At 54.0% G+C, this 26,446-nt stretch overlaps 2 protein-coding genes across 12 annotated transcripts in view; one reads left to right on the top strand and one right to left on the bottom strand.

Annotated features, from left to right (window-relative positions):
• The window catches only part of KCNAB2 (potassium voltage-gated channel subfamily A regulatory beta subunit 2), a 91,961-nt gene extending 77,824 nt beyond the window's left edge, over window positions 1-14,137 (bottom strand). Inside the window, exon 1 of the mRNA XM_058552752.1 lies at window positions 14,016-14,137. The gene's annotated coding sequence lies outside the window, so the exon portion shown is untranslated. The remainder of the gene's footprint in view (window positions 1-14,015) is intronic.
• Window positions 14,138-14,409: 272 nt separating this feature from the next.
• NPHP4 (nephrocystin 4) overlaps window positions 14,410-26,446 on the top strand; it is a 134,480-nt gene continuing 122,443 nt past the window's right edge. For 8 of the 11 annotated variants that reach the window (XR_009221840.1, XM_058552742.1, XM_058552740.1 and 5 more), the window contains exons 1-3: window positions 14,492-14,541; window positions 14,957-15,549; window positions 20,271-20,443. Coding sequence is in view for 10 of the 11 variants with exons in the window: in XM_058552742.1 (XP_058408725.1) it covers window positions 15,333-15,549; window positions 20,271-20,443 (390 nt within the window). In the remaining variant the exon portion in view is untranslated. Of the gene's footprint in view, window positions 14,542-14,956; window positions 15,550-20,270; window positions 20,444-26,446 lie in introns of all 11 variants that reach the window. The other 3 variants (XM_058552748.1, XM_058552744.1, XM_058552745.1) reach the window with 3 other exon arrangements.

The following is a 26,446-nucleotide window of genomic DNA, read 5'->3' as shown; positions in this document are numbered from 1 at the left end:
GGGAGGCCAGCATCCTGTTTCCCAGATGCGCAATCTCAGAGACACTCTCTCCACACGAGGTGGCCACGTTCACGTCCTCTTGTGCCACCTAGCAGTCCCTGGACACTCAGCCCTCCCCAGGTGTGGTCAGGGTCTCTTCCTCTATGGAGCCCTGGATGAACCCACACCCTGGGGGGACTCCTCCTACAGTGACTTGGGGATCGGTGGGTGCTTCCATCTTGCCCACTGATAACGCGTTTCTGTGGCAACATTGGAGGGACCGGTCGTGGGCTGTGGGGATGGGAGCTGCCTATTCCTGGCCAGCCCCGTGCAGGGACACTCTGGCCATCGTGTCCAGCCAGGCGCCCTGCCCTGTGCTCAGCACAGTGCCTGGCACAGCATAAGGCTGGCCGTCCACGGCTGATCCCCAGAACCCCACACTGGTTTCACACACGGTGGGTGCTAGAGCCCTGGACAGAAGCTCTTACCCTTGGACTTGAGGTCCCGGGTTTCAGTAGCGACCCTGGGAAGAAGTTGGGGGGACAGACCCTGGTTCCATCTGCAGAGGGGAACTGGAAGCCTGAGAAGGATGCTTGCCAGGCAGCAGGTCCGATGGATCTGCCTCTTGGACCTGACGACTCCCCAATTTTCTAGGGAGGCACCCAGAATGGAGCCCCTGAGATGCCCATCCCTGGGGCCCCCTAAAGTCGGTAGCACAAATCCACCTCTCCCAAGGGGAAGCACAGGCTGGCATCCTGAAAACGGGGTTTACCTGAGTGGCCCCCATCTGCCCTCAGGGGGACACGCTGTCCTGTCTCACCTGCTTGCCTTGTCACCCTCGGGTAAGCTCCAGTAAGAGGTGGACCCGGGCTTCCTGTGGCCTCCCCAGGACGCAGAGCCCACCACTGAACCAGGAGCGGGGCTCTGCCGTCCGAGTACGTAGCAGGTGTGGCCAGGGGAGACCCCACACTCCATCCCTCTCCTTCTCACGGGGTAAGCCCAAAGCCTGCTCCGGGTGTGACCGCTGGCTTTCTGATGAGGTGATCCCACCCACCCCAGCTCCACGGCACATCTGGTGCTCCACATGCCCGCACTCTCACCCCTTGGCCAGTAACACCTGATGTGTAATCCCGCCGAGGGAAAGAGAATCAGCAGACTACAAAGAAAGCCACAGAACCTTCTGGAGAAGGCCCTGGGGTTGGGGGTGGGAATCAGTGGCAGAAACCCACTGTAGTGGGTTGAATTGTGTCCTCCCTAAAAGATACATCAAAGTTCTAATCCCTGGTACCTGGAATATGACCTTATGTGGCAAACGGGTCTCTGCAGATGTAATTAAGGTAAGGATCCTGCGGTGAGGTCATCCTGATTAGGGTGGGCCCTAATCCAATGACAGGTATCCTTATCAGAAGAGCAGAGGACACACACAGACACAGAAAAGAAGGTGATGTGACCATGGAAGCAGAGAGAAGAACAATGCTACTACACGTCCAGGAGCACCAAGGACTGCTGGCAGCCACCAGGAGCTGGAGAGAGGCCTGGAACAGACTCACCCTCAGAGCCTCCAAAGGGAACCAGCCCTGCGGACACTTTGATCTTGGACTTCTAGCCTCCAGAACGGTGAGAATAAATATGGCGATTCTGAGCCACCCCAATTGTGCTAATTTGTTTCAGCAGCCCTAGGAAACTAACATACCCACCCAACCTTTTAAACCCTCTAACCTTAGCCTTAGGGTTGTATGGCAAGCAGTGAAACGGCCTTCTCTTTGCTGGGGCCTGGACCCCTGCAGCCCCAGCCCTGGCTGAAGGGGGAGGGGGAGTTTGCACTGAAATTTCTGAGCTCTCCCTGCACCAGCATCTGTGAATAGGCTCCCGGGGCTCTCCCTGCTCTTCCGGGGATGGTAAGAATAAATAACAAATGGTTTCAAAGAGGATTACGGTCCTTGCACCACGTGACAGAGGCATGGGAAGATTAATATCTTGCCCCTGCAGCACTACACCAGCAATTTGAAAGCCAGCTTTACTCCACCTCACTCATTAAAGGCTCTGCTGAATTAAAAGATATGCAAAAGAAAGCCATCAGGCCCTGTGCCTTTGCAACCGTATAATTAACAGAAAAAATAAGTTTTTAAATGAAAACACTCATTGCTGGTAAGGTTGGGATGAAGCTACTCCACTGAGATGCTGCTGATTCTGGGGCATTAAGTACGGTCTGCTGGGAAGGTAACTGGGTAATACAGGTCCATAGACTGGGATCCAGAAATCCTGCTTATATAAATGTATTCAACCATTCAAGAGAGTAAATAAACGCAGACGCACAATAAGACTACAGTATTATGGTGAACAGTGAAAAGACGCTAAATCCCTAAGGAAATAATATTTAATTTTAACTCATGGAAAAACAATAGGATATAATGTGGTCACTCATGGTGACCGCCCCTCTGGGAAAGCGCTCGTGCTGTAATGTCGAGTAGGGACAGCAGAGAGCACCCACGTCTCTGCTGGCAGAAGGGGAGGCGTACAGGTGAGTGGGGAGGGGTCTCTCCTCCCGACCACACTGCCCCTGCCTCAGACTCAATGACCTCCTTCTGGTGGGGAGGGCCTGTGTGTGTGAGGCAGGGAAAGAGAAACTCCAGGGGTAGCACGAGGAATCCCACCGGAGGCTCTGTCAGCTCTGTTTGTAGCAAAAGGAGCTGGAGCAGGACGGCCAGCTGGGAGCTGGGCTGTGCCTTCATGGGGTTCCCTTTCCTAGGCATCTTGGTAGCCCTGGCCCAGAAGCAAGGCCAAGGGTGAGCGTCCCCCATTAATGAGGTGGTCTGGGGCGTAGGGTCATATCCTAGCTCTGTCCTCTGGTAGCAGTCTGACCCAAGGTAAGGCATGGCACCTGTTCTCACCCGTGAAGCACAGATTATCATAGTACCTACTCCTGGGGTGGCTGGAGGATTAAGAGAAAATGCACACAAAGCTTACGCAGGGGCCTGACAAAAAGCACATCCACAACAAATGGCAGCTGCTGATACAAATAATGACAGTGACAGAGATCATCATCATCATCACCATCACCATCATCACTGTCGTCATCATCACCACAATCATCATCATCACCACCACCTCTGTCATCATCGTCACCTTCATCACCATCATGACCATCGTCATCACCATCATTATCACCATGGTCGTCACCATCATGACCACGACCACGACCACGATCATCATCTTCCAGCATCAAGTGAAGTGCCCACTCCTTCCTGCAGTGGGGCAAAGGCTTTCAGCTGTCCAGCCTTACCCCTGGGACCACTCAATCTGGATGCCCCGGGCCGGTTTCTGCAGTCAGAAGGAATTATCTCCCAATAATTAAGTGGCTCTGTCGTAAAAACATGAGCAGCATCCTGGCTGCTGGGCACTAGACGTGCAGCCTGTCTGGAGAGGCTGAGGGGCTGCAGGATGGAGCCCATCCTTCCAGATGCCAGGGAGCTGGGAGCCTGTGGCCATCAGCCCACAATGCCAGCCCCGGGACCACAGCTGCCTCGGCACCTGGCTTCGTCTCAGCTGCGGGCTGCGTCCCCTGCTGCCATTTGTGGCCAGGCGCCAGGCCCCAGAGGCCAGGGCTGCTCTGCCCTCCCTGGGGCATTGTCTGTTGGTCAGGGTGTGGCAGGATTGTGCCCCGGGTGGGTAAGACACTTTGGAGAGGGTTTGCCAGTGGGGTGGCCAGCTTGAGGGAGATGAAATCATGGAGCCTGTGGTGGGGATGGCCTTTCCTTGCCCCGGTGAGCCCACAGCTTCAGCTTTAGGACCCAAAGCTCATGAGGGACGGGTGCACTACACCTCAGCTCCTCCAGCGGGGCCTCCAGAGGTTCTGAGGGGAGATGAGTGGGAACTCAGGAGGGGAGGGAGATAGCAGTGCTGGCCGAGGGCAGCGCCAGGGCCAGTGGTATGACTTCATTCCCTGAGTCAAGCCCCATGAGAACTCATGGACTCATTGGCATTGTGGCATTTACCTCTCTCCATAGCGTTGAGCCCTGGACATCAATGCCCCGAGGGAGCTGGGGGCGAGGTCAGCCGTCGGACACTTGCAGTGGGCTGGCCTCAAAGGACTGTGGGCACTCTGGAGTCTGTGAAGTCAGCCTGGGTCAGGCAAGCACACTTCTGTCCTGATGGGGGGGTGACACCCTTTGCTTTTCATGGGGGTCCTGCCCCTTGCACGGACAAAATTCACCAAAATGTATGGAGAAATGAGGGCCTCCCCAAAGGACCCCCCACAGGTTGTCTGGCTAGGAAAGGGGGAGGCCTAGGTTGGGGGATGCAGGAGCACCCCCACAAGAGGGTGGACCCCTCGGAAGGTGGGTCTGGTGCACAGAACAGGGAGGATTTGGCACCAGCTCTGGTTTCTGCCCAGGGGGTTCAGTTTTCTGATCATCCCGAATCAGGCGGCAGCCACCCAGTGTGGGTTCCAGGGTCCCACACCCCTTCCCAGCTCTGCAGAAGGCGGCTCCCACTGGGTAGATGGCCCTACATGTGCCATTTCCTACCCGGATCTGCCGTCCAGAAAAGCCCATCGTTTCTGACGGTTGCTGAGAACATGCTCCTGCCATGTGCCTGCCTGATGGCTGAACCAGGGGTACACTGTGATGGGACAGACACGCCCTGCACTCACGAGGCACAACGTCTAAAAAGGGCTGGATGTTGGTAGCAATGACCACTGTGCAGTGAGGACTGATCTTCAGGGTGCTGCTAGGGGGCTCGGGGGGCGAATACAGGCAAACAGTGAGAGCCGCACGGTGACCCCGCCCTGCCAACATGTATGATTCCTCCCTGAGCCTCAGTTTCCCTCTCCCTAAAAAGAGGAGGCTGGACTACATAGCGTCAAACAGTGATGAGGCTGAAGAGGCCTTCCTGAGGCCTCCTGGCTGGAGGAGGACCCAGCCCCACAATGCTGAATGAAAGAAAGCCCCACAGTGGTTCAAGTGCCCACCTGCTCCAGGGCTGCTTTAGAGACCAGGGATTCAGCGTGAGCCTGAGACAGGTGCCCTCTTGTCCCCTCGAGGGGCTGGAGGAAGGGTCTCCTGGTGCATGACCCCTTTGCTTGCAGAGTGCTGGGTGAGTGCCCAGGCTGCACCTGCCGTCCCTGCTCCTGCCGCTCACACAGGCTGCTACCCAGTGACCCACATGGGTGCACCGTGGGGCCCAGCCAGGCCCTTGGCACCCATACAGCCCAGCAGGTGGCGGGGCACCTCCAGCAGTTCCCCATGGTTGCCACAGATACCGGGCTGTGGGAGAGTGGGAGAAATCCTCTCCTCCGCATTCCTCCCCATGGCACCCTGGTGGGCTTTGCCAGAACCTTCCAGCCATGGATGACTCAGGGAGCCAGGGCCCAGCTGGGCATACAGGCTCCATGTGTGTGTGTTTGGGGGGCGGCTGGTGGCAATCATGGCCACTGCAGCAACTCAGGGCTCCCTGAGGGAACCATGGGCTCAAGACAGGGCTGGGGGCCCCCTGGGACCTGGTCAGCTTCCCTCCCTCCATGCTGGATGGACGACCCAGCTCAGTCCCCCAGAGGAGGCAGGAGGCATCTTCTAAAGATGAGGAGCCCCCCAGATCCTTCCTTGCCCAGCCTAGTGCCCCTCTCCTTGCAGTCCCCCTAACACCCCACGCTGCCTCTGGACCTTTCGTATGTGGCTCTCCCAGCCCAGAAGGTCGCCCTGTCCTTTCTCCCTCTGACGTCCAATGCAGCCCCACCTGGTTTCAGGCCGGGCTCCAGCTTCGCCTCCTCCTTTCCTGACCACATAGGATGGAGGCTGCCCAGTCGTGCCCACTGGGCTTGCAGACACTTCTGCTGTGGCCTGAGTGGCACCTCTGTGTGCTGGACACTACATCTCCTCCCCTGGGCCCTGAGGTCAGCATCCTTGTCTGCACCCCTACTTCTTGGGTCAGTGAAGGAATGAGTGACATCCGAGCACAGGGCTCACTTGCACAAAGCCAGGGTCGGGAGCGCGGTGTCCCCTGCCTGCATCTGCAGTCCTTCGACTCGCAACACTGGGCCCAGGACGGCCAACGTGTCTCATGTGACCAGGTCCTTTTGTTAGGACGGTAGGTCCACATCTCACAGGAGGAGGAGCTGCCCCTTGTGCCCTCAGGGGCTTCCCCAAACCCGTCTTTCAGGATGAAGAGAAAGCACGGGGAGGCAGTGGCCCCGGTGCCTCTGTGGTGTCCTGGCCAGGGCAGCTGGTGTCCCCAGACACCCCAGCTCCCTTTTCAGCGGGCAGGTGCAAACCGGGAGGTGTCCGCTGCTCCTGGGAAGTCAAAGTGCACCTATGTCCCTGCGGAAAGGTGGTGATTTTTGTTGGGATTTGCAATTCCTGTTCTGGGCATTGTGTGTCCTTTGCAGGAGCAAAGAGACAGAGATGGCTCCGGGCCTCCTGTCCCTGACACCTGAACTCCTCCTGGCCTGCCTGACTAAAAATACCTTCTCCTCATTGAGGGGGAAAGGCAATACCCCCGGGGGGTGTTGGGAGGGGCACTGGGGGGAGCAGGGAGGAAGCTGCTGAGACGGGGGAGGAGACACCACAGGATGAATCCCAAGTGACAGGGCCACTCCTCTGCAGAGCTCTGCTTCCTCCACACCACACCGGACAGTCAGCATCCCCACCAACTCGCACTCCAAGGGGCTGGGACACTGCACACAACAGCACCTCACCACACACGTCAGGAACAAAGCATGACTTGAGATTCAAAGCTGGCAAAAGCGTAGCAGGTCATTCTGGTAGAACGTGGGCTTCATATAGTCCAGATAATTGAAGAAAGCCCAGTGAAGCCCTTCCCATAAGAGCTTCCAACCATCAAAGCATGTTTCCTTGTGTGCCGCTTTATGAAGTAGAAGTGGGAAGTTCACCCATAAACTGAAAGAGTTGGGAAGTGTTTCTCAAAGTACAGCCTCGGAATCCCGGGACCAGTGGCTTGAAAAGTAGGGCTTCCTGAGCTGCACCAGGACTCCTGGGGGCTGTTTTCAGGTACCACTCCCTGCAGTCCTGGTGTGTGCCCCATGGCTCAGGACTGCTCGGCACATCTGGGGCTGGTGAAGCCCCCCATTCTTACACTCTCTGCAGCCACACTATATGCAGAGCCATAGCAAAGCTGGAAGGATGAGCCCTGACCCTGTAGTACACAGGTATCCCCAGAAATGCCCCCATTAGGGCAGGAAACAGAATCACGAACCAAGGAAACCGTCTACAGAAGGACAGACACACACGGATGCTGCCCATGGACTCAGTTAACCAGAAAAGTGACTTTCTTCCCTCCAACCTGCTGACCCCCTGAGCGCACAGCTCCTCTCTCGCCTTCCTTTCTCTCACCATCAGACTGCTCCAGAACCATTTAGACAGAAGAGTGCAGAGGTGAAGAGAGCAGGCTTTGGCACCAAACAGCCCGGGTTCAGATCCTGGCTCCTCCTTAGACTCTGTGACCTGAGGACAGTCACCTTACCTTCCAGCGCCTGTTTCTGCACCAGTAAATGGGGACAATGGCAGCTACTTGCCTGTGGACAGTGAGGAGCTGACACAGAACAGGGCAAAGACACGGCCCATGCACCTGTTACTGGGAGGGTGGCTCCACTGCCTCGCCACTCCTGGGAGCCCGGCTTTGCCTCCCCTCTCAGCAGAGACTGGCCCCCGCAGAGGGGGCCCACCTGATGCAGTAGACACCAGTCCCCCATCCTCTATTTCCCTCTCCTCCCGGGCTCTGGGATGATCCAGGGTTTCTCCTGTCTGTCTTGACCTTCATCTTCCCTCTCGAATCCTGCACTCATGGCTGTTCCCTGGTTCTGTCTTCTGTCCCTTTCATTCTTGGTAGTAGCGCCTGGGTGACCCTAGTCTGCTGTCAGGGCTGTGACTTGGGGGCGGCTGGGAATCACCTCTCATTTGAACCCAGGCCTATCCTCTCAACGCCTATAGGCACAACACGGACCTTGGACCCAACGAAGCAGGCTCAGCATGGTGCTTCCCAGCTCAGCCCGTGTGGACCCAGCCAGAAAGGCGGGGGTCCTGAACTCTCCTCTTACCTCCCACAATCTGTCGCTGTCCAGCTCCCCAGCAGATTGGCCTTGATGCCCTCCTTTCTATTTGTTCTATTCACTGCTCAAGACACATTTATGGCGTCCCACTCTGTGCGAGATGCTGGGGCTACAGCAAACAAAACAGACAACGGTCTCTGCTCTCAGGACACGCATGCTGTGTCCCCTGCTATCGCCCGCCAGGCCTCGCCCTGTGCCATGGACATGTTCCGCTTCCTCCATCTCTGTGCAGACACATCACTGCCCTGCTCCAAAGCCCCCAAGGGTCTGAAGTCTGGTCCCCCAGACACCTGTTCCTGCCCACCCTCACCAACTCCCATATCTACATTCCGCCTGTCCTCCTCCTGGGTCTCAGCAACTGTCTGGTCCTCCCTCTAGGGCCTTGCCCGTGCAGGTCCCTCTCCCAGATGGTCCTTTCCCAGCTTTGCTATCACAACCTGGCCTTCTTTCAAGGTCTGGGTCAAATGTCACGCCCATCTCTCCTCCATCAGCAGAGACTTCTCTGCCCATTCCTGGCGTGTGGTTACTGCATCCCTTGTCTGGCTCCCGGCCCCTAGAGGTAGAGGTGGGTGGGTCTTGCTCACTGTTGGCCCTTCAGATGTCTGCTGCAAAGGCCTTTACTCACCATCGGTATTTGTAGGCTTTAAACAATGTTTAAATTCTAATTTATTTTTTAATGCATGGATTCATCAGAATCTCCTTGTCCACACATTCTAGTTATTTCTGACCCTTCTCTATCTAGAAGGGGTGGGAAGGGCATAGTTTCCAGAGAGGCCCTGCCACCACAGAGGGTTCAGGATGGCAAGGCTCCCAGGCAGAATTCTAGATCCTTCTGTCATGGGTGGCAGTTGACAGCTTGTGGACATCAGAGTCGCAGTTCACTCTGAAAGATCATAAAGCTGCTGAGGGGTGGAACGTGAAAACATGTCGTGGTGAAGGGGGGTAGGTGGGTGTGCTCAGAGTGTGACTCTGCAGCCCCTCAGTGCCCACGGGCCACTAGACAGGCGGGCAGGTGAGCAGATGGGCGCCTGGCAGGCTCCGCTGGCCCTGCAGGAGGCTGAGGTAAGGGAGGACAGAGCAAGGTGTGTCCCCCCATCACAGGGAGGCTCTTCTTTGCAGACTGATGGCAATAGGTCCTCCTCCCCCACCACCCAAAAGCAGTTGGCTGGGCTCTCGCAGGCTGTTCCCTAGGAGCAGACGGCCCCTTCTAAGAAGCCCCAACCGGGCTCATGAAGTGACTCAGAAGAGCACCTGAGTCACTCTGCTCGAGCTGTCCTGAGAGCCACCTGGGCTCTAGGCGAGGGTTTGGGCTCAGTCTGTGACTGGAAGTAGAGGAGGGTAGCTGACATCACCGAGTGCCCGCGGTGTACTAAGCACTCCTCACATCGCCTTATTTCACCAATCCAGAAAAAAGGAGACCCAAGAATGGAGCCAAGTGGCTGAGAGCGCGAGAACGGGCCAGGACTGGTGACTGAGGGTCCTGTGGACAAGAACCGCCTGTCTATGGGACCCAAGAAGTCACTCACTTACTGGGGAAAGCAGCCCAATGAGGAACGGGACCTGGTGCAGGTATGAGAAGGAGAAACATATGCTGGGCTTTCAGCTGTTGAGTCAGACGAGGGATCTCAACCATTCAGCAGCCAGGGCTCAAGAGCAAGATCGAGTTAGTGGGGAAAACCCCTAACGGGGCTCAAGATCACGGTGGGGAAAACTCTCTTAGCTGGGTCTGCGCTACGGCGTGAAGCCGAGGGAGCTGGTCCCTGTCCCCTCTCGCTCTTTCCCTTTCCCAGTCCTATTTTATGTGTACCCTGCATGGCATTCAGACAGTCAGTTCTGCAAGTGTCTGTGCGCTGGAGTGAGAGAGAAGACAGCTCTCTGCAAGGAGGAAGTTCAAGGAAGGCGGGTGCCAGGGATGCAGGCAAGACAGGAGTTGGAGGGGGTTGGCTCTGCGAGGAGGGACACACAACCCTGCATGCAGGCACGGCACACACTCCAGGGGTTAACCATGTGGTCATTCGGTGGAGCAGAGAGTGGGCTCTGAGACCCCATCCTGCAGGGATGGGTTAGAAAGCTGGGTGTGAGGGCACAGGGCACCTTAAGCTGGGGGGCGGTTGGGCCCACAATAGCCAAATCCACAGTATACAGGGCAGGGAAGGCTGGCCCTCAGCTGAGCCCCATGGGATGTGGCAAAGGATAAGACCCAGCAGGGAGACTCTTGTCTTGCCAAGGCCAGGCCTAAGGGAAAGCCTCGAGCCACGCCCACAGTGACAGGATGAGCAGGTGGGTGACATTCCCACCCCGCCCAGGGCTTGCTCTCTCCCTGGAGGCCTGATTCCCTTTTTCTCCTCAGCATTGGCTGAGCCAAGGACCACATCTCTTCACAGAGTCGCCCCAAAGAAAGGGGGGCACGCAGTGAAAGGAGGACTCAGCATGCCAGGCTTCCCATTCATGAAAAGGGCAGGTTTCCATGTCCCTCGGGAGCTGGGATTGAACCTTGACCCTCCTGTGAGTCTCAGGAGACCCACCCGTGGGGGGTAAGGCATTTGCTGGAGGTTGGTGGGACCAGGAGGGGGCACTGGCCTCAGGGTCCTGGCAGAGCAGGAACAGAATCAAAGTTTCCTCACGAGATGGGAGGCCAGGTCAGTCTCACCACCACTTCGTGCCTCAGTTTCCCCATCCAGGCTAACCAGCCGACCTCAAAGGGTTATTTACATGGACCCAGAGCGTAGCCAGGTCGAAAGTGCAGCTCCAATGTGGGCAGAGCCTCTTCTCTCCTTTCATCTCACCCAGCCGCTGGGCCCCGGCCTCCCCTCTAACTACTTGCCATCCCTTTGACGACATCTTTGGAACCACAGCAGCCTCGCTCTGGGGGCCTGCCAGGCTGGGCAGGACGGCATCACCGAGAATTCTCTGTGGTTGGTGGCACCTCCTACTCCCAACACTCCCCAGTGACTCAGACACACCCCAGGGCATGGTTTCCTCCAAGCAGGTCACCAATAGCACCAAAGCGGCCTTCCCAAAGGGTGACCAAAGCTGGTGGTCGGGCACATCTATGGGGTGTTGGCTTCCTCCAACTGGGAGAGCCAAAAAAGTGACCTGCGCTCAAATTGGTGGGAAGTGAGGGGTCTACCCTGGCTCTGCCCCTGCCTCTGAGTGACCTTGAAGTCTCCACCTCTGGGCTTCCATTTACTCCTCTGAGGTGAAAGGTGGCCATGACCCTCGCAGCTCTAGGGTGCTTTGCCTCTATGAGGCAGAACCTCCTAGGTGCTGAGAGAGGGGACGGAGGCAGGCGTGGGGTCTTGGGCCCTGGACGCCTTCACAGACGGTCCCTCCTGAATGCTACCGACAGCTGCCACTGTTCTGTTCCATTATTCAGGGCCTCCTGGGAACTGCTCTGGCTTTGGGACCTTTGGTGACATGAAGGTCACTGAGAATTTAGTCAAGGACTAGACACACGCTACTTCCAGCTGGAGTCCCTGGAAACGAAACATGTTCCCCAGGGTTCTAACAGCAGAGGAGGCCTTCCTTCACCACACGCTGTGCTGCCCAGTTGCCAGGGGCCCGGCACTGACATAGGAAAGTCTAGAGGAGGTCCCTCCCTCCAGCCCCTACAGGAAACTGGCAAATCGAGACTCTGTGCCACGCACTTCCTCCTGAATCACTTGGGGTTTAGAAGATGAATCATTTGGGGGTTTAGAAGATCACTGACAAAGGAAAGGAAAGAAAGCAGCCCTGCGATGTGAAGCCTCTCCAGCTGCCCCACCCACAGGGCTCGCTGCCCCTCTGACCCCAGTGCCCATGGCCAGAGACCCTCATTAGGCAAGAAGTGTTGTGCTGTCTTGGCACACCTCCTGTGTGCAATCACTTTTGTACCCACTTCTTTCCCATCCAGGCTCCACATCCACACCCAAAAGGATTTGGAGCACAAGACCCAGGTTTCACACTTTTCATGACCCTCCTTCCCCGCCATGGCCTGGCTCAGTCCCTGGGCGCTGACCAGTGCCCACAGTGTCTGTCGACTGGCAGAGCAGAGACACAAGGAACAGGACCTCGTTTTTTTTTGTTTGTTTGTTTTTGTTTTTTGGTGAGGAAGATTTGACCTGAGCTAACATCTGCTGCCAATCCTCCTCTTTTTGCTGAGGAAGATTGGCCCTGGGATAACATCCATGCCCATCTTCCTCTACTTTATATGTGGGATGCCTATCACAGCACGGCTTGAGAAGCAGTGCGTAGGTCCGCGCCCCGGATCCGAACCAGCAAACCCCAGGCCATGGAAGCAGAGTGCACAAACCGAACCACTACGCCCCTGGGCCGGCCCCCTGGACCTCGGTTTTGTACAGGAAGCCTCCAGCAGGCTGCTCTGGAGGGAGGAATACGCTGCAGCCCAAACACTGTCAGTGCCATCGAGGCAGGGTGTGGACTTGGTGAGAGTTCCCGACGGATGGGAGCTGGGGAGCCAGTGCCCTCTTGGGCCCCACACTGCGGGAGCACAGGGGCAGGAGCCCAGGAACTGCACATGAGCCTGGGGTTTGCAGGTGGACGCGTTTGCCAAGCAAGAACCAGGAGGGTAGTTGAGACTCTCCATGCACACGTCCCCAAACCCTGCAACACTGAATGCGGCTACATTAGCAGAGTGGGAGCTTGCTCTTGGCACTGGAAGGGAGCTGGTGTTTTTGAGGGGGAGGATAAATTGCAGAGAAAGAAAAAATCCTGAAACAACAGACAGTGGGACAGCTGTGGCCTGAACTTGGTGTTCTTGCTCCTCAGATGTGGACGTATTAATTTCCATAAATGCTAATAGCTCATTTCCCCAAGAGCTATTACTTATGTCATCTCCCCTTGGATGTGGTTCAATACAGGACAGACGAATGAGAGGGAGGAAAAGGTAGCCCCCACTGGCGGGTCCCCTGATCCCCACCCCTGTGCCCACCGGGCAGCTCAGGTCTGTTTCCTAAGGTGGCCTCGCTAACCACAGGGTCAAGACCCCCTGCCTTCAGCCCCACAGCCAGGTCCCTATCACGCCAGGAAGAAAAGAAAGTTACCAACCCCAAAAATGCTGAATCACAAAGTGAGGCTGAGCAGGAAAGTGGGGGTGGGGTGGGGAGGGAGATGGTGGCCAGGGAGGAAGGTAGGAAAGGGTGCCAAGGGGCTTCCCACCTGGAAACTCTAGGCAAAGCACAGCCCCCAGAGGAGTCCCCAGGACAAATGCCAGGAGGAGCAGAGCCAGGGTGTGCCTGGGTGGGAGGGTGGGAAGGTGGGCAGGTACACTGGCTGCTGCTACTGCAGCAAGGAGCGGTGCAGCTGCTGGGTCTCTGCGTCCTGCGGGAGCAGCAGCAGGTAGGGAAGTGGGGAGCGAAGAGAAGCTGAAGATGGGGTATGGGCAGGTAGGGGTGTAGGTAGCCAGAGGAACTGGTGCAGGAAGGGAGTAGTACCAAGGTCCTGCGGAGCAGGGCAAGGTGGAGAGAGTGCCCACGGGGAGAGAGCGGAGGGACTAGGAGCAGAACGGGTGGGAGGGTGGGGACAGGGACCAAGAAAGAGAGGCAGGATGAGCCTGCAGGAGGAAAGATGGGGAGGACCACCACCCGGAGCGCTCCATGGGGCTGCGCAGAGGTCGGGACAGGGGATGGGGAGCGGGATGGGGGCAGGGGGAGGCGAGGCTGCACCGGGAGGGGGCAGAGATGGGGAAGCGACGCATACGGGACCAGGGGAGGGATGAAGTTTGGGGCAGGGATGGGAGCTGAAAGGTCGGGCGGGATGGCAGATAGGGCAGGTTAGGGAGGGCGAGATGGGGGAAGGGAGACGATGGAGAAGGAGGTGAGCCGGCTGGAGAGAAGGTGAGGACGGAGGCGGGCGCGGGGACGCGCTGGGGAAGAGGAGATGGAGAATCAGCGCGGGCCTCGCGGGTGCCCGCCGCCGCTCTTCTGGCGCACCGCCGCAGACAGCGCAGCCCGCGGGGGTCTCCCGCTGCACTCACCTGGGGGCTCCAGCTCCGGATCCCGTGTCCCGCTCCGGATCTTCCTTCCCGCCCGGCCCCTGCGACTTTAGCGCCCCCGAATCGCGCTCGCTCGGCCAGGTTCCGCCCGCTGCATCTTCACCTCGTGGGACGCCCGGGGCCACGCCTCTTGCAGGTTCTCATTGGTTGGTATTCACGCCAGTCACATTCCTCTTGGGTGAGGGATCGCCGGCCATGCAAATCAGGACGGGCCCGCCGCCACGCCGATTGGCTGGAGCTGCCGGAGCGGAGCCCCTCGACTTGGGCTCTGATTGGTCCCCGGCCCTGCCGACGACAATGACGCGGGGCGGGTTCTCGGCCCGAGCGCGCGGCGCGCAGCCTGCCGAGGCTCCTCCCGTGGGTGGCAGCGGACGGGCGCCTCTTGGCCGGTCCTCGGATCGAGAGGCCTGCGGCTCCCGCGGGCCCTGGCCAGTCGCCGGGGCTCTGGGTCCGTCGTGGGGGCACTTCCTCGAAAGCGTGGGCTTCGTCGCCCGGGCGCGTCTCCTAGGTAACGCTGCCCGCGGCGGGCGATACCATGTTGGCGGCGCCGCGGGGGAGGCTGGCCGCCGCCTCGAGGAGCGGGGGGCCGCGGAGCCGGCCGGGGCCTCGGCCCGGGGTAGTCATGCTCCGTGCCTCTCTCCGCGGGGACCCGGTGCCGGCGTGGCGCGGCGGCCGGGCGGGGCGCGGGCCTGTGCCCGCCTGAGTCGCACCCGCACCCCCGTCCTGGCAGTTGGTGTGGCCCGGGCCGCCGGGTTCCGTTGGGCGTCGGGGACTCCTGGGGGCCCAACCTCCGCCCTCTGCCCCTTGACCCTGCGCCCCTCTGCAGCCCGCCAGCTTAAGGAGAACGCGGTGCGGACGGCTTGGGCTTTGCCGAAACCCTGGCGTTGGCTTTCCCTGACGCGGCGTCCCCGCTATCCTTGCAGGGGACCCCTGCTGGGTGTCTGTCCCCGGCTGTGTGTCTGTCCGCTGCTCGCTCATCCCAGCGCTGCTGCCCAGTGGAGATCTTGAGACTCCCCGACCCTCACAGGAGGCTCTGCCCCGCTGCTTGGAGCGGGGCTCAGGCCGCCCCTGGAGCGGCTCCTGCCTTCACTCTCTGCTGCCCAGCCTGCTGACTGGCTCCAAGCTCGCCACCTGGGCCCTTCCTGCGGCCTGAATGCTTGCTCTCCTGCCCGCGCCTTCACAGACTCAGAGGTCCCACCTTTGCACATCTCTTCAGTGCCTATGGCGGTGTGTCGTTTTTGCTGAAGTCACCAAGAAGTCTAACTTCACACTTGTGTAGTTGGAAAAGGAGTATTTTAGATGACTGCAGATAGTGGGCCGGGTTCTAACCCAGGTCTCCATCACAGCTCACCGCACCCTCCACTCCTCTCTGTCGTTTTGTTTTTGTGGGTCACAACCGTGTATTTTTGTGTGCTAATTTGTATCCGGTCATTCTGCCTCCCTCCAGATACATTCCATGAGGGCAAGGAGCCTGTCCGCTGTATTCAAAGGTTTTCCAGGGCCTGGCACGTGGTAGGTATGCAGAATATTCCTTGAATAAGGGAATTCCAGGTAGAGCTTAATTAGACTTCCACTTACTCCTGAAACAGCTCCCCAGAGCCTTTGGGTCTCAGGCATTCCAGATCTTGTTCACTTCTGGGGGAAGCTTCCCTGTGCCTGACAGTCCTCTGGGCTCCTGCCCCTCCCTTCCCCTGGCCAACCCTTGTTTGTGAGGCTTCAGCCCAGCTCACCTCTTCAGCCCCCTGGTCCCCACTCTTCCCAGCTCTGCCCTGTTTCGCCCGAGGAATAACATGGATTCGGCTTGTTGCCTCCGTGCTGCTCACCGTCGCCCCCTTGTCTTTCTCCCCACTGGATTCTTAGATTCTTGAAGACAGCGTTTGGCAGTCTTCTTCACCATTGTGCATTGGGGCACAGAGCAGGTGCTTGGTGAATGTTTGTTGACTGGGTCTGCAGCAGCAAAGACCTCAAGGAGACTTCACTGCCCTCTCATTTTGTAGATGGGAAACAGGCACAGGGAGGGCAAGAGACTTTCCGCAAGGCAGAGAGGAGAGCGAGGATTAGCCGGGTCCTTGGCCAGGGCTCTCACTTGACCCTCTGGGGCCTCCTCTCCCTTGGCTTCTCCTGGCCTTGGTGGGACACGGGGGCAGGTGTGGTTGTAGTGGCTTTGAGGGAGTCGCGACTGGCTGTGTGACTTTGGACTGGCCGCTTACCCTCTCTGAGTCTCACTTCCCTCATCTTAAGATGAGGATAATAATGGTACTTACCTTACAGAGTAGTTGGAATAATAAATATGAAAATGCGAGTGCCTGGTTCACAACAGGGGCTCAATAAAAGCCGGTAGATTTTCTTCGTGTTTTTCCCCCTGGAGAGTCAGTCCATTGTACTCTTTTCTTGGGCTCAAAGCATGGAACCCTCCCAATTTTCTCTTTTGTTCATCTAGCCCCAATCTGCCCTTCCTCCACAGCATTCTTAATTCCTGCACAGCATAATTTACTGATTTACTTAATCATTGAAAAGATTTCCATTGAGGACTTAGTCCTGACCTCATGGAGCTCACAGTCTCGCAGGAGGACAGTAACCGCAACCGCGTGCCCGATGGGGTGTGGTGACTCTTCTGTGACAGGATCCCACATGGGGAGCAACTGGTGGGGGATGGGGTTGCTTACCCTGAGGAGGTGGCATTTGATCTGACTCCTGAAGGACAGAGGAGTAGGAATTATCCAGGAGTGTGTGCCTGTGCCCAGAGAGGAAGAGAGGCTGTGGTGTCTGGGAGGCACTGAGGCAAGGGCAGAGTGGAGGTGGAGAGGAGGGAGGGCCGGGGGGAAGGGAAGAGCTCTGTGTCACAGCGCCTGGGGGCTCCCACCCCTGGAGCCCGTCTCAGGTGTCACCTCTTCCTCCATTGCCGACTTGGACCTTTGCTGCCTTCACCCGCCCAGATCAGTGCTTTGATTTTGGATGGCGGTACGTTTCAGAATAGATCCTTTCTTCCCAGTGTGTGTCCTACTGGGGCAGCAGGGGCTCCCCCCGTTGATGTGTTACCCTGGTGGGGTGGACTGGAACGTGAATGTCCTTCAGCACCCTCTACTGGCCAAGTGTGGTATTGAGTCCTGCAGTCAGCCAGGGAAGGAGAAGGAGGTACTGGGGCAGGAATCGGGCAAGTGAGCCAAGTCTGGAGCGACCCACAAAGGAGGCGCAGTCCTGGGGCTGGGGAAATGCCGCCCGGGGCAGAATGCATGGTGGGCACGGCTCCTTCCAGGGGACATCTCGGCGCAGGCGTTGCCACTGCTCCCGAGGCAGGGAGGACTTCCTCTGTAGAGATGCCATCTCAGTCTGTTATGGCACTCGCTTTGTATGAATAAATGTCCCAATTTTATAATGAAAATCAATAGGAAAACAACATTTCCCTGAAAAAAATGCTTGGGAGTCAACTTACTGAAACTTCCATTTGATTTTGTGAATATTTATTGAGTTCTGATGGTGAGCCACAGGTAGTAAGGACATGGGGAAATAGACTCCCCTCTGTGAGCAACTGGCCAGTGAGTAGATCAGTATGGGACAGGTGGCAAGTGCCATGACCAAGGGAAGCACAGGGGCCACCTGGGCCCAGGGGCTGGACCCCTGGGAGGCGCCCAGAAGCTCTCCTGGGCCGGTAGCTCTCCGGCTGGGTGTTGGTCAGGCCTCTTCTGCTTACAGGTTGTGGACATCTGTATGAGTTCCTGTGGCTTCTGTAACAAATTACCACAAACTGGGTGACTTAAAACAACACAAGTTTATTGACTTCTGGTTCTGGTAGCCAGAAGTCTGAAGTCAGTCTCAGCAGGCTGGCTTCAAGGTGTGGGTGGGGCTGGTTCCTCTGGAGGCTCCAGGGGAGAACCCGTTCCCTTGCCTTTTCCAGCTTCTAGAGGCCACCTGCTTCCTTGGCTCATGTCCCCTTCTTCCATCTTCACATCTCTGCGTCCTTGGTTACCTGGCCTTTTCTCTGACCCCTCCTGCCCCTCTCTTGAAGGACCCTTGTGGCTACATCAGGCCCACCTGGGTAATCCAGGATACTCTCCTCCCCTCAAGATCCTTAACACTAGTCCCATCTGCAGATGACACAAGTGAGATGTTGAGTTTGACACCCTGCCAGTGAACTTTTCATACTCTGTTACGACGTTAAAATCTTTTGGTCTGTCTTGCATTTTGGGTGGATCTTTTACTCATGCAGGATTTTGTATCATTATGCATTGTTCACTTGGAAAATTCTGGTTGTGAGTTATGCACATCTTCCACATGTTGACACATGTAATCATACAATTGCAAAAGATCACTTTTGCTGCCATCACTACCCGTCTCATCAAAAAAGTCGTTAAGGAGTATGAAGCTGTCAGGCTCACTCATGGTGGAGAATACAGATTTCCCCAATTCTAATTTTTGCCCAAAAGCTCGATTTTTATTACTGTATTTCCTTGAAGTGACAGGCTCATTTCGTTCATGTTGGAGAAAATATTGGCTGAGTACAAGTCCGAATAACTATGGTTTGTCTCTCAGCCATTCTTTTTAGTAAGAAGGGTGTTGTCGAATGGAAGGGCAGCTGGTTCAGCTCACAGCCCAGACGGTCACACCAGGCTCACCAGAGTGACCATTGTGCATTTTGCAGCAGGTGTTTATATGTGTTTCGTGTTTCACCACAGAATACTGAAAGTGCATACACTCAAGGGTCGAGATGTAATAAAATTGAGTTTTCACAGCTTCATCAAGGACATTCTTTTTTTTTAAGTTTTGTTTTGTAGTTTTTTTTCCAAATGGACAGAGGAAATACTGTAATATGAGGATTCATTTTAAAGGGTTTATTTATTTATTATTTTTTGAGGACGATTGGCCCTGTGCTAACATCTGTTGCCAGTCTTCCTCTTTTTTCTTTTTTTCTCCCCAAAGCCCCAGTACATAGTTGTGTATCATAGTTGTAGAGTCATAGCTCTTCTGTGTAGGGCGCTGCCTCAGCATGGCTTGATGAGCGGTGGTAGGTCCGTGCCCAGGATCTGAACCAGCGAACCCCAGGCCGCCGCAGTGGAGCACGTGCACTTAACCACTGTGCCACCGGGCCGGTCCCCAAGGACATTCTTAAGTGAAGCTGATGTATTTTTTACTGCGAGTGGTGCAGAGCATGGGAGGACCCGTACAGTGTGGTGCCTGGGTCCGGGGCATGCTGAGGCCCCAGCAGCTTTGCCCACCATTGCCTTTTCCCCATCAGCGCAAATGCCAACACAGAGAAAGAGACGAGTGACATCTGGATATGGTGAATGTAGCTTTGACCTCGTGGAGCCCTTGACAACCCTGGGGAACTTCTGGGTCTGGGACCACGTTTAGAGACCTGCTGCCTTAGGAGACCAGACCTGCTGCTCTTCCTCCTCACGGCTCGTTTTAATGTGCAGAGTTCAGCTTCGTGTCAAAGCTGAGATCTTAAGATTCTGCGGCAGCTGAAAAGAGTCTGGAGAAGGTTCAGATCCCTGTCCGGCTGGAAGGCAGATGACATCCTTAGTGAGCCAGGGCACCAGGAACCTGTAGCACTCCAAACCTGTCCCAAACAGGCTTAGGCAACAAGGGACTGTTCACGTTGCTGAGTGGTCCTGGGGTGACTGTGTTAGGGTCCCCATGAGCCAGAGCTCTAACGACGACCCCCGGACCCTTTGTCTTGCTCTTGTTTTTGCGCTGCCTGCTTTTTTATGTGTGTCTCAAGGTAGCTGCTCCCATGGTGGCCCCTGGTGGCTTCAGGCTGATGACCTCTCTGCTCCAAGGGCTGCAGAAAAGAGTATTTCCCTCTCTCAACAGAACCAGCAGAACCTCTGAGTTTTTATTTCATTTTCTCTGATTGGGTCATGCTCCCCAGTCTCTTGTAAGACAGCCCTAGTCCCCAAGGCCTAGTGCCCTTGTGCAGTGCACAACTTCCACAACTGTACAAAGTGGCCCTTCATGTGTCATCCCTAAACCAGTCACTGAGGCCAGGATAGTCACACCCTGGTTGGTTCATGAGAGGAGGGGCAGAAGTTCTTTGGAGCGAGGTGGGCATGTTTACCAGGGGGAAGGCAGCATGGGCGCCAGTCTACTGCACTGGGGTTTGGAGGGTGGGATTGCAGAGTGTGGGTTTTGGGAATGGTGGTTTCCCTGGGATTCAGTGGGAGGTAGGAAACTTTCAGAATTGCTCTGAGCACTGTGGCCCTTATAACTTTCTTATTTATTTGAACACAAATGGTGCAGGTAGTCCTGGAGGCCCAGGTGACCCTCAGACCGGCAGCATGGATGACTGGCACAGGACTTTTGACCAAAGTCTGCTGGTCCCTCCCCACCCACAGAGAGCACGCCAGCCATTAAGGGAGTCGACGGCGTTCCAGTGTGTCCTCAAGTGGCTTCAGGGGCCGCTGATGAAGCAGGTAAAGAAATTTGCTATTTGTTGTCAAATGCACGTCGTTACTGCTCTCAGCTGAGATGCTATTGATTTTCACTTGTTTGAGTCTCACCAGTGTACCCATTACCTTGGGCCTTGGCAGGAGGCAAAGGGGCCTGTCAGCAAAGAGAATACGTGATTCAGCAACTCGGTCAGCACTTCTGACCCTGGGTAAAGGTTTCTTTCTGCCCACAGTGGAGCAATTTAAAAACCCAAGTGATCCGATTTCCTGGGTTATTTCTGAGCCAGGTTGTTTGTAAGAGGTAGCTTGTGCGTGGCTCAGCACAGCCTGCTCTCAGCCTGCTGGTGAGAACTGCAGAGGCGGAGCCCTCCTCCTGGCAGAAGCCTGTGCTTGGATGGACCACAGCCGTTTGCACGCTCAGGCCCTGGCCGTGTGGCTCTGCATCCGTCTGTGCCCTGCAGGCCACGGGATCCTGCTGGAGAAGCTGGTGCTTCTGTGCTGCCACAGAACGCCCACGTGCCGGGAGTGTCCTCGTGAGGCCTGGTGGCCTGTGGGGATGCACAGGCAGGACCCAGGCCTGCTGGTGTGGACACGTGGCTTCTTGCAGGGTTTGGCTTGCCAAGGCTGTCCTCTGCTGCAACTGCTAGAGCGACTCTGCATGTAGTCAGTTGTGGGAGTGCTGGGTCCGTGAATACCTCACCCTTACTGAATCACCCCCTCCTGCGTGGCTCAGTTCCGTGCCTTTGACAGAGCCCCTGCTGTGTGTTTGCCTCTGAGTTAGGTCCTGTGGTGGCTGCTGCTCTCACAACTTCACTTCTTAGCACTTTCCTTGTGTTAATTCACTTCATCCTCACAGCAGCCTTATGAAGCAGGTACGATCATGGCCCCCATTTTACAGAAGAGGAAACAGCCCGGGAAAAGTGAAGTGGGTTCCCTGGGGTGACCCAGCTCTAGCCGGCCAGCTGGGTTTCCAGCCTAGGTCAACCAGCTCCAGCGGCCCTGCCTCAGGAGCTCACAAGATAGTGGACAGCAGTTTCCTCTTTCCTAGACTTTTACAGAGGAAATTTTGTATATTTTCCCATTTTATTTTGTTTATTTACTTTTGAAAAGGTAATTTCCATAGTTCAAAATTCACAAAGGTATGCAAGCAAAGTGTATCATTCCACGGGGTCCCCAAGGCACTCAGTGTCCCACCCTAGACACAGCCAATATTACCTTTTTTTGTACAACTTTCCAGAAATTCTAAGCAAATACAACAAATAAGTATACTTGTATTTCTTACTTAAAAAAATAGTCTTTTTTTTTTTTTAATTTTTAAACAGTTTTATTTATTTATTTATTTATTTTTTTGTGAGGAAGATCAGCCCTGAGCTAACATCCATGCTAATCCTCCTCTTTTTGCTGAGGAAGACCGGCTCTGAGCTAACATCTATTGCCAGTCCTCCTCCGTTTTTTCCCCCCAAAGCCCCACTAGATAGTTGTATGTCATAGTTGCACATCCTTCTAGTTGCTGTACATGGGACGTGGCCTCAGCATGGCCGGACAAGCGGTGCGTCGGTGCGCGCCCGGGATCCGAACCCGGGCCACCAGCAGCAGAGCGCGCACAGTTAACCACTAAGCCATGGGGCCGACCCAAAAAATATTCTTAACAATAAGTTTTATAGATTGTTCACGTCATTACATGAAGAATTTTTTTTTTTTTTTTGGTGAGGAAGATTTGCTCTGAGCTAACATCTGTTGCCAATATTCCTTTTTTTTTGCTTGAAGAAGATTAGCCCTAAGCTAACATCTGTGCCAGCCTTCCTCTATTTTGTATGTGGGTCACCACCACAGCATGGCTTGACGAGTGGTGTAGGTCTGTGCCCAAGATCCAAACCTGTGAACCCAGGCCACCGAAGCAGAGTATGCTGGATTCAACTACTACACCACAGGGCCGGCCCCATTCTTATTGTTTCTTAAGACAGCATAGTATTTCTTTGTATGGATGAACTATCATTTATTTACCCAGGCCCTTATTGGTGAACACTGAGACATTTTCCTATAATTTGCTGTTACAGCCACTGCTACAATGAATAACTTCATTTACATCATTTTTTTTCTATGTACACATATGTCTGTAGAATCATTCCTGCAAGTGGAATTCCTGATCTAAAGTCATATGTTAAAAGTTATCATTTAAGACCCAATTATAGGTTGTTTATAAAAAAGCACACTTTAAACTCTATGTCTTCAAACTGTATGTATGAAAGTAAAAGGATGGAAAAAAGATGTGCCACATAAATACCAAGCATAGGAAAGCTTTGTGGCTATCCTGATATCAGACAAAGTAGAGTTCAAGGTGAGGGGTGTTATCAGAGATGAAGGGACCTTTCATAATGGTGAGGGTAATCAAGAAGACACGACAGGCCTAGCTGTGTGTGCACCTGTGTCGGGGCCCAAGACCACCCCCAGGTTTGATGACTCGGTGGGTGGCTCAGCATGACTCAGCATGTAGTCATCTTCACAGGAAAGATTTATTCCAGCGAAAAGATACACAGCAAGATCAGCCAAGGGAAAAGGCATATGGGGGGATGTCTGGGGGAAATGGGTGCAGCTTCCAAAGGCCCTCTGCTGGTGGAGTCCCACAGGACGCACTTGGTTCCCCCAGCAAGGAGCTGTGACCACACGTGTGAAATGCTGCCAACCAAGGATTCGTATTTGAGACTTAGTGCCCAGGGGCTCTCAAAAAACTCAGGGTTTTTTGGGGACTGGTCACATAGGCACCCTTTGCCTAACATGTACGAAAATTCCAGAGTCTTGAAAGCAGGTGTTCCACATAAACCACTTTGTACAAACACTGTGGGCACAGTGAGCCATTCTTATCAGTTAGGGTGGTGGGAACCCTTGGGAAATCTAAGTTCCCAGACTCCATTCGAGGGCCAGCCTGTCAGCCAGCCTCTCAGAGCAGAACAGTCAGGCCTGCTGTGATAGCTCCTTTGTGCACAGCACCTGGTAACATGGCTTCCAGATACATGCAGCAGAATTGTGTAGAACTAGAGGGAACTACATTCAGATTTACCATCATAATTGGAAACTTTTAATTCTCCTCTCTCAATAATTGATAGAACAAATAGACCAGGAAAATAAGGATTTGGAAGATCTGAACAATACTGTCAACCACCTTGACCTGTCACCTCTAATATACTACACCCAACAAATAGAATACACATTCTTCTCAAGTGCATGTGGAGCGTTCACCGAGATGGACTGTGTGCTGGGCTGTAGAAATAAGTCTCAGTCAATTTAAAAGTTTTGAAATTATAAAGAATATGTTCACTGACTAATATGTTATTAAGTTAGAAATCAATAACAATAAGATACCTAGAAAACCCTCAAATAGTAGGAAATTAAACAGCACACTGCTTACTAACCCATGGGTCAAAGAAGAATTCATAGAGAAATTAGAAAATAATTTGAATAGAGTAATGGAAGAACATATCAAAATTTGTGGGATGCAGCTACCGTAGTCCTTTGAGGGAAACTTATAGCATTGTATGCCTGTATTAGAAAGATCAGCGACTTCTGCTTCCTCCTGAAGAATCTAGATAAAAAGAACAGATTAAACTTAAAGAAAATAGAAGAAGGAAATAGTAAATACATGGGCAGAAATCAGTAAAGGGCAAATAATAGAGAAAATCAGCAAAACCAGAAGTTGGTTCTTTGAAAAGATTAATAATATTGATAAACCCCTGGTAAGACTGATCATGAGAAAAGAGAGAGAGAATACAGATTACCAATATTAGGAAGGAAAGAAGGAGCATCTCTACATATCCTACAGACATTAAAAAGATAATCAAGGGACATTATGAATAGCTTATGTGCCAGTAAATTTGATAACTTAGATGAAATGGACAAACTTCTTGAAAAGCACTACTTATCAAAAGTGACACTAGAAGAAATAGAAAATTTAAATAGCTGTGTATTTATTAAAGAAAATGAATTTATAGTTAAAAAGCTTCTTTTGAAGAAGACTCCGGACTTAGATGACTTCACTGTTGAATTTTATTAAAGGAAGAAATAATACCAATTCTAGACAAAATATTTCAGATGATAGAAGAGGAGGGAATGCTTCCTGACTGTTTTGTTTGAGGTCACCATAACTCTGATATCCAAACCAGGTACAGACTGATATCTCTCTTGAATATTAACACAAAAATCCTGAAAATATTAGGACATCAAATCCAGCAATATACATAAAGGATAGTATATCATGATCAGGTGGAGTTTATCGCAGGAATGCAAAGTTGGTTTTACATACAAAAATCAGTCAGGGGCCGGCCCGGTGGCGTGGCGTAGCGGTTAAGTTTGCGTGTTCCGCTGTGGCGGCCCAGGGTTCGCAGGTTCACATCCTGGGTGAGGACCTACTCACTGCTCATCAAGCCATGCTGAGGTGGCGTCCCATGTAGAAGAGCTATGATACAGCTATGATACACTATGTACTGGGGCTTTGGGGAGAAAAAAGAAAAAGAGGAAGATTGGTAACAGATGTAGTGCAGGGCCAATCTTCCTCAAAAAGAAACAAAAACAAAAATCAGTCAAAAGGTAACGTTTAAAAGATTAGGTAGGAGATGTTAAAAAAAAGTTTAATTTAGATAGTTGCACAAGTTTGTACAATTTTATTTTGAGAATTGACAGCTTTAGATGATGGCAAGCTTCCCTGTGAAAGGTGTTGGCTAAAGATATAACAGGCTTATTTTGAACTCAAGGCACTTTATTAATAATTTTAATTAAAATTATTAATTAAATTTAATTTAAAATTTAACATTTTAAAATGTTTTAAAAATTTAACGTTTAAAATTAATTTTTAAAACATTTAATGTTTTAATTTAACATTTAATTTAAAATTAAACTGTTTTTCGTACTGTTCCATTTCCCTTTTTTGTTTAGTTTCATTTTACCGTGAACGTTGATTGCATTTCTTTTCTTTGGGATGGCTATTTCAAATCAATTTGATGTTTATTGGGCACCCGTTATATGTTTGAAACTGCAGGGGACACAAAGGTGACTGCCCTGTATTCTGTCATCGTGGAGCTCTCAGTCCGGTTGGGGGAGATGGATCTAGAAACTTAGCCTGAGTAGAACTGGGTACAAAGTAGCAAGGGGAGCGGAGGGATGGCTAGGGTCTGGAGTTCTGGGAAGATGTCCAAGCCAGCAAGAGAGATTTGGGAGTTACCAGGTCCTGGCTGGTGATTACCTCCCTGAGAGGAGAGTGTGTTGAGGAGGGGTGGGGGACGGGGCCGATGATGGAGCCCTGGGCGGGTCCAGCAGTGAGGGGAGGCCTAGGACAAGGCCCCCTGGGCAAGGAGCACACACTGAGTGCCTGCATGTGCAAGGTCTTGTCCAGGCCCTAGGGATAGGGCAGGGAAGAGAATATTGTAGGCTCTTGTCCTCCTGGAACTGCGTTCTAGTTGGGGCGACAGACACCAGCATGTACAGCATGTATGTGTACAGCAGACAGCTGGGTGAGTGCTCTGGGGAAATAGCAGGGTCAGAGGGTGGGGGTCTGGGTGGCAGTGGTCAGGGAAGGTGTCACTGTTAGGGGCCGGGGAGCTGTGGCCTGACGGAAGTGAGGGAGGGAGCAGCACGCATAAGGGGCCCCAGAGAGGCAATGCGGCCGGGGTGGACAGGAGGACCAGGGAAAGGGGTGATGGGCAGAGAGGCAGCATCGCTGCTAAGAGGGGCTCTGGAGACGAGTGAGCGGGAGTGAGTGGGGATGATTGAAGCTGGGCTTGGATGCCTCCCCTAGGCCTGCCTGTCATCTTCCCCACCTCCACACTTGACACCTCGTTTCTCCAGCTGCTCCAGGCAGAAACCATGCTGTTGTCGAGGATGTGGGACTCATGCTGCCAGACCCCTAGAGGCCTGGGTGAATCGGGGCAGCCAGTTTCCCCATCCTTCCTGCTGCTCTTTCCCTCACCCTCCACGTCCAGCCCATCTCCTGGGTTGCTCAGCCTTTCCCTCATATACCCCCCGAGTGTGCCCCCCTCA

The sequence above is a fragment of the Diceros bicornis genome, chromosome 13 (genome assembly GCF_020826845.1).
Source record: "Diceros bicornis minor isolate mBicDic1 chromosome 13, mDicBic1.mat.cur, whole genome shotgun sequence".
In the NCBI taxonomy this organism is placed as follows: Eukaryota; Metazoa; Chordata; class Mammalia; order Perissodactyla; family Rhinocerotidae; genus Diceros; species Diceros bicornis.
The sequence above is the reverse complement of the archived record's forward strand: the minus strand, read 5'-3'. Positions and strand labels throughout refer to the sequence as shown.